Raw genomic sequence first — 7,553 nt, forward strand, 5'->3', positions numbered from 1 at the left:
ACTTTTAACCATAACGGAACTAAAACGAGATTTGTTCGTCTAAAGTGCATTGATGGCACCGTGCTAATCGCGCACTGAATTAAAAAAAAAAGTGCCCAGGCGGCCAGTCTGTGCAGAGATGCCGCTCCCACGTTCAGCGGGTCTCAGGCAGCAGACAGTGTGGCTGGTGTGAGTGAGTCAGCCGCTGTCTGCTCCCCACCCACCCCGCTGATTCTCTTCTTCCTGCCCATGAGAAATTAAACGACGCGAAATAAAAAAAATAATAAAGAGGCCCCTCCCATGAATGTCCTCCGAGCTGATACAGCTCAGACTACAGCCATTTAACATAACTGATGGTAGGAATTTAAATACCTCAGGGAGTAAAAGAGCTCAACTCGAGCAGCGCTTCGTCAAAAAAGACGTCATCCAGCCAACCACGTCCACAGTGTTTGCGACTCTTCAGACCTGCAGCAGTCGGTGTCGGAGCTTCACCTCATCCCCTCCCAAACATCCCCACTCTGCCGCCAGCCCTTTCCTCTCCCCACTTTTCCCCCAGGGAACATTCTTCTGCAGGCCACATTTAAAAAAACAACGAGCTATTGGCTCAGAAGAGAAGGAAATCTGTGCGTTGTGTTCTTCAGCACCAGGGATAGCGAGAGCAAGGATCGACATGGCTCCGATTGTAGAGAGCGGGGACAGCCTTGGTAAGCTTAAACGAATCTTTAACGATAAGCTTTCACTCTCCAGGTGCGTGGCCTCCATATCTGCGGCGGAGCCGCTTCCTGCACCGTGTGGCCACATTTGGGCGTTTATTTATAGGTTAGGGTGGTCGCAACATGTCTCCTACTCGGGCTCCGTAAAGATCGTCTCAGCCGGAGCAAAAGGCAAGCTGTGACCACCAATAAACAGCCAAAGGTGGCAATACTTTGCCGGAAACAACACGGCCACAGATGCACTTTGCCCATGGAGCAAATGGCAAAGACTGGCTGACCATATTGCTACCGTAACGCTTACTCGCGAGGCATTGTAGACGTGAATCCGCAGCTTCAGCTGGTCTGGGCTTCAATTATCCATTTCCATTCCTTTCATGTGTCTCTCGTTCCGTGAAAGTTTTATATTTGTTTGATTTTTGTCGCTCTGTTTCTCGCTCGTTCCCCGCTTGTCACGTATGCTCATTTTTGTCCATTTTAGGAAAACAAAAACCCGCATGTTTGTCAAACTGGGACGGGTTGGGTACGGGAGCGCTAATTGGAGTCTGGCTAATCGGATCCATGCGGATTCCCCTTGTTAATTAGACATTATCTCGGGCTGCCGCTGTTTATCAGCTATAATGATAAGACAATGCGGTAAAATGATACTGATTTGAATAATCACACCTATAGTTACCTACTGGAGAGACATTTTTTTTCATAAAATGCTGCAAATTTCAATTTTAGCTCACAACACTACAAATAGTATTCTGCATCATTCATATGTTTATTTAATCTGAGCTCTTGGGCTGTAATTAGAAAAACCAATTCAAATAAAAAAATATCTGATTGATACAGGATACAGTATCGGTTTAATAGTTGAAGTTTAAAAAAATGTCTCTTTAACTATAATGCATTAATACTTCTATTGAACGTTTTTTTCCCCAGATGGTATACCTGCTCTTATAGGGATAGCCAGTGCTTTTGCCCTGATATTTACGATGTCCATGTTTGCGTGGATCTGTTGTCAACGCAAATCTTCAAAATCTAATAAAACCCCTCCCTACAAATTCGTTCACATGCTGAAGGGAGTCGACATATACCCTGAGAATCTTAGCAACAAAAAGAAATTCGGGGCCGATGACAAATCGGACTCTAAAGAATCTTCAAAAGCCAAACTGCCAAAGAACTCGCTCCATTTAGACCTGGAGAGCCGTGATCAGAATGGAAATTTCACGAAAACTCCAGCCAAAGTCCGGAGCTCCCCAGAAATCGAGAGCGTTCACCCCAAGGCATTCTCAGAAGGCGAGAATAACAGTGTATCATCCGAGACCTCCGCCTCGGACAAGTCATTGGCTCCTTCTGAAGAGGAAAACCGTGGACCCAAACTGGGATCCTTGAGATTCTCCTTAAAGTACAACTTGGACAAGAAGGCGTTGCTGGTGAACATTATAGAGGCCCGCGGTTTGCCAGCCATGGACGAGCAGTCCATGACCTCTGATCCTTACATTAAAATCTCCATCCTGCCAGACAAGAAGCACCGAGTCAAAACACGCGTCCTCCGGAAAACCCTGGACCCGGCTTTTGACGAAACGTTCACGTTTTACGGCATCCCTTACAGCCAAGTGCAGGACCTGTCTCTTCATTTCCTAGTGCTGAGTTTCGACCGGTTTTCGAGAGACGATGTCATCGGCGAGGTGTTGGTGCCAATGTCAGGAATCAATCTCACGGAAGGAAAAGTGCAGATGAACAGGGACATCACCAGGAGAAACTGCCGGGTAAATGTTTGAAAGGACCCTTGCAGGGAGGAGGGATGCGATGTGCGCTTTGCTCGGTGTTCAGTTATTGAAGGAGAGTTTAGGTTAGCGCCGGGGCATACGTCTGGGGTACAGGAAGACTGGAGTTTTAAAGGATTAAAATGAAAGCGAGCGAGTCAAATCGCATAAATGAGGGTTATTAAAATGTAATTTTGGAAGCGAATACATATACGCAGATAACATTTAGTCTGATATATAAGTAATATTTATGATTAAATAAAATAAGTAGACACCTATGTTATAATTAGCACCCTGACAATAGTAGTTGCAATAACGTCTTTTATTTGCAAAATGGTCCTTTGTTAAATGTTTATCGATATTTGTCCCAAGACCGGAACCGAACATTCACTGAACATCATCTCCAAATCCAGGAGGTGAATAATTAGACATCATTCACGGCATAAAACCTGAATGCTGAAACCAGGTGGTCCCTGCCGCCGTCTATCCTCCACCCTCGAATCCCACCTTACTTGGCATAATCCCGTATTTCATTGGCAGAATTTGTCTGATCAGAATAAGTGCCGTTCTCGTATTCCAGTATCAGCCTTACGACTGAGAAATAACCCTTTCTGTACCTAATACAGAACGAGCAGTTATTTAAGATAGATGAGATATAAAATAATACTAATGCGACTCGATACTTCCGAATAGCATTAGTTGCATAAATATTACAAAGTACCACATTGATAATGTAATCCAGTTTGTATCAGTCTGAAGAAGGGTTCCGACCCGAAACGTTGCCTATTTCCTTCGCTCCATAGATGCTGCCTCACCCGCTGAGTTTCTCCAGCATTTTTGTCTACCCTATATTTTCCAGCAGCTGCAGTTCCTTCTTAAACAGTGATAATCACATCTCCTTTTTTCTAAATCTAGATATTTTCTAAAACATAAAAAATACTAAAGGGATACATGGCAATTTAAAATGTGGGCTTCTAATTCTAATAATGTTCAACAAGGTATCAAGGCTAATATTGGCCAATCTTTCTGTCTGGTGTTGGGGTGGTACCGTGACAAAGAGCAGCAAGGAGATCTACTGTGTAGAGATAACAGCGTGCTTCTGAAAGTCTGTTCATGTGTCTTCTTTTGTTCATTCACAGAAATCAGTGGGTCGTGGAGAATTATTAGTGTCCCTTTGCTACCAATCTACCACCAATACCCTGACTGTTGTTGTACTAAAAGCTCGTCATCTGCCGAAAAATGATGTGTCTGGATTATCAGGTAATTATCCAAATAGGGTTAGCAGGAGTAATACAGCTGGAGCTAAGAAAACAGACCCATTAATCAGCCTTTATCTGCATCTATGCATCTGAATATCTATTCTAGTATGTATTTATTGCCTCTGATTAAATCTAAAGTGTATCACAGAATACATAGACATGGACATTTTTTTTTAAAATTTTGTGAATGTAATATTTGTAGTATAATTTCAATTTTACAATATGCAGATACCAGTTAATCATCTGTGATATAGAAGCTCAATAGTTCTGATTGAATAAAATAAGTAGATTCCTATTTTATAAATAGCCTATCATGACATAGTTTAATCATATGTTGCTAAAGGCATTCTATTCTATTCTAAAATAAAAATATGTGGCTAAAATAAAAGTAAATTCTTGAATTATTCATCAAGCAGCAGCTGTCAAACATGTTCAATGTATCAAGCTGGTGATCAGTTCTGATGAGGTTCTGCTTTTTGCAGGTGCTGCTTGACCTGTTAGATATTTCCAACATTTGATGATTTAATTATGATTAATTGCTATTCAAATCTGCTGTGAAAATATATTGTCAAATGAAAGACTGAAAAGCACAATTTGAAAAGTTAAAACAAATGTATTGTCTTGTTTTCTTGCCAGCTGCTGACCCTTATGTCAAAGTCAACCTGTACCATGATAAGAAAAGAATATCAAAGAAAAAGACCCATGTTAAGAAGTGCACCCTGAATCCAGTGTTTAATGAGCTCTTTGTCTTTGACATTCCATGTGAGGGGATTGAAAACATCAGTGTTGAGTTCCTGGTCATTGATTTTGACAGAATGATGAAGAATGAAATTATTGGGCGCCTCGTGCTGGGAACATCAGTAGAAGGGACAGTAGGAGAGCATTGGAGGGAGATCTGTGAGCATCCAAGGCGACAAATAGCCAAATGGCATTGTCTGAGTGATGGTTAGCATCAAAATGGAGGGTTGGACTTTATTGTTTGGTAGGCAAGGAACAAGCTGTGCATTAACCAACCCAAAGCCTTTCTGAAGAATTTTCAATTTATACTAAATATACATAATTTGTACATCTGATTGTGGTAAATATTGTGATCTGTACTGTATAAGATGATGTGTACTGTATAAGATGATCTTGTTTGCTAACATTATAAATAGATTCAAGGTAGCTAGTAGAATGGTAGGCATGTATGTTCGCATTTTGTGTGGCTGTTCACATTAGGGAGTATGTTTCTGGGGATTAAACTTTTAGGATGTAAGAAGCATTTAAGATTTGCTGATATCTTTTGCAATGGAAGCCCGTAACACTTTGAGTGAACTGGGGATATCTGAAGTGAAGCCATTCCAATGTTTGTAGCTCAAGAAGCTAAACAAATATATAAACAGATTATGTGTTGCCTTAATGTTCAAATATATTGGAGGGGAAGAGTCCAGGTAGCACAGTTGTTTTGTTGCTTTCCAAACCTGGTTAAGTGAAATTCTCTGTGAGCTAAGGTGAAACATTAGCTAATATCGAAAGTTTTACGTAATGACAACCAAGTTTCTGTCACCAATGACCCAAAACACTAATATATTAACAGTTGAAATTGTTATCATTGTCATTCAAAAAGGCGTTGGGCATAGCTAGATATGTTGACATGGCCAGTGATAAAATATCATCATTTTGCAGTGGGATATGCTTTCCTAAAGTTGAAATAATCGTAGTATGGAGTAAAATTTACAGTAAATTTAATTGTGATGTATTTGACCTAGTATTTCTTGATAGTACTCCATAGATGCTGCCTCACACACTGAGTTTCTCCAGCATTTTTGTCTAAGCTAGTATTTCTTGATATCACTTCCTCATACCCAAAATCAGATGTGTTCCATTTATAGCTTGGACATCTCTCCATACAAGGAGCACAGTATTTACCCCTAAACTATTTGTTTTAAATGAATTGTGGTATCATAAATGATTGACAACATGAAGAATGGCAATTCATATTAATAGATTTTATATTATAGTTTCATCTATTTTCAGAGCATTGGGGCATTTAAATGCACTATCATTTATACATTGTATTATTTTGTATGGAACATATACATAAATAGTGCCATCTACATAGCAGCTGTATCTGGGAAGCAGTGGCATACTAAAATTAATATTATTTGATTGCAAAAATTGTTTCTGTGCGATTTCATGATGCCATAGAAATAAACAAGTTAATGTTGTGGTTAAAATAGATGCACATAAGGTTCACTAAATCTGCTCGTAAGCTAATTCAAAATACAAAGGAAAAATAATGTTTTTTCTTCTGCCTTTACCAAAGCTTCATAACACTGCAGATTGAAGTAAGTACACAGTGAAGAATTGTGGCATATCCCAAAAGGGATGACCTGAAAACCTAAGAGGAAAGATGGTCAGCATCACAGTCAGGATATAATTACACTCCATTACATTTTATACATGTTATTTTCACCAAATCTTTTTTGCAAGTTAAAAAATTATTGATTTTTAATAGGAAACCATACACATGGTGGAATGATTTCAATTACGTCATGATATTTCTTTATTTATTGAATTGTGACAAATCCTCTCCAATATTTCTTTGAGAAAATGCCATTATATGTGATGTAAGTGAGCTCTTTTCAGAGCAAGTTAGGTAAAAGGTAGGCCACTGAAAGAAAGGTATAACTGTTTTACCTATCCTTTTATAGCATCAGGTTGAACATATTGTTATAAATATGGTCTCATTTGGCTCCATTCTGAAACTACAGTACAGTCATCCAGCTTGTGTAAATCGTGCTACTGTAAATGCATTGTGAGCCATGCATTTATTATGCATGATGCTTCAAACTAGATCTCAGTGACAGGTGTAGGAGAGCATGTAGTATATTTAATGATTAAGTATACTATTGATGCAACCCTAAAAGATGCAGGAACAGAATGCAACTTCAAAATCATTAGTTACTATCAAGGAAATTATACAGAATGAGAGTAAAAAGTGATTATAGCTTTCAGAATGCTATTTGATCTTGAATGTCAATGCATTTAGTGAATTGAATTTTTTCTGTCACTGATCCTTATAGTTCCAGGAAAAATCATTGCTTGAAACATTAATGAGCACTCAGTACCATTATTGATCTCTTCACTTTGAATCTTAATGGATCAAATTTTGAGTGACCATATGTTGCCATTTATGTTTACTATATATGGCTTCCGTTTTCTTGTTATGTTTAGCATTATATGTTTGTGTTATTTTTAAAGAGAAAAGGGCTCCAAATATCTTTAAGCTGCTTTGGGCATGCACACTGCCAGAGACCAAATTTCTTATATTTTGATGGAAACATCAAGGCAGGCTCACTTTAGGGATTCGGAATACTTTGTGAAAAGGTGATCTGTAGGGTAACATTATATGCATTTTGTAGAATAAATATAAGGGGAAATGTTAGATAAAATATACTTTTGTAGTATAGGAATAAGTGGTTGTGTTTACAATTGTTCAGATGAACATTTTAGCACAGATGAATTTGGCTTGGCAAGATTGAACAGATCAAAGGGAATCTGAAGGCACTGCATAAAGACATGTTACCATAATTCAGCCATCTGGAAATATATTACATTAAGCTGAAGACCTTGTGCTACCATGCCTATTTATTGCTATGCAGGATGGGATTACAAGTCTCACCACATGGGAAAAGATAAGTCTGCCTGAAGCTACTTCAGTAATCATAAGTTCTATTGGTATGAGCAATTTAAGGAATTTCTGTTATTTTTATAGTTTCTCATTTTTTAAACTTAATAAACTATGTTAAATTAGGTTAGAATGTAATCATTAGGCTAGAACTTTAAATTATTATTGATTGTCAAATTAA

General features: G+C 38.6%; 1 protein-coding gene across 1 annotated transcript; it reads left to right on the top strand.

Annotated features, from left to right (window-relative positions):
- Positions 1–268: 268 nt before the first annotated feature.
- On the top strand, positions 269–4,957 carry syt4 (synaptotagmin 4). The gene is made up of 4 exons (XM_033031336.1): positions 269–683; positions 1,617–2,446; positions 3,583–3,703; positions 4,339–4,957. Exons 1-4 carry the CDS (start codon positions 284–286, stop codon positions 4,650–4,652), a joined length of 1,665 nt encoding a protein of 554 aa, XP_032887227.1. The 5' UTR covers positions 269–283; the 3' UTR covers positions 4,653–4,957.
- The last annotated feature ends 2,596 nt before the right edge of the window (positions 4,958–7,553 follow it).

This window comes from Amblyraja radiata, chromosome 1, assembly GCF_010909765.2.
Source record: "Amblyraja radiata isolate CabotCenter1 chromosome 1, sAmbRad1.1.pri, whole genome shotgun sequence".
In the NCBI taxonomy this organism is placed as follows: Eukaryota; Metazoa; Chordata; class Chondrichthyes; order Rajiformes; family Rajidae; genus Amblyraja; species Amblyraja radiata.

Excerpts from the sequence above, each read along its gene's own strand:
- syt4 (XM_033031336.1), top strand. The coding sequence starts at position 284 with ATGTCCTCCGAGCTGATACAGCTCAGACTACAGCCATTTAACATAACT. Across the intron at positions 684-1,616 it reads AGAGAGCGGGGACAGCCTTG|ATGGTATACCTGCTCTTATA; the intron begins GTAAGCTTAAAC and ends TTTTTTCCCCAG. Across the intron at positions 2,447-3,582 it reads TCACCAGGAGAAACTGCCGG|AAATCAGTGGGTCGTGGAGA; the intron begins GTAAATGTTTGA and ends GTTCATTCACAG.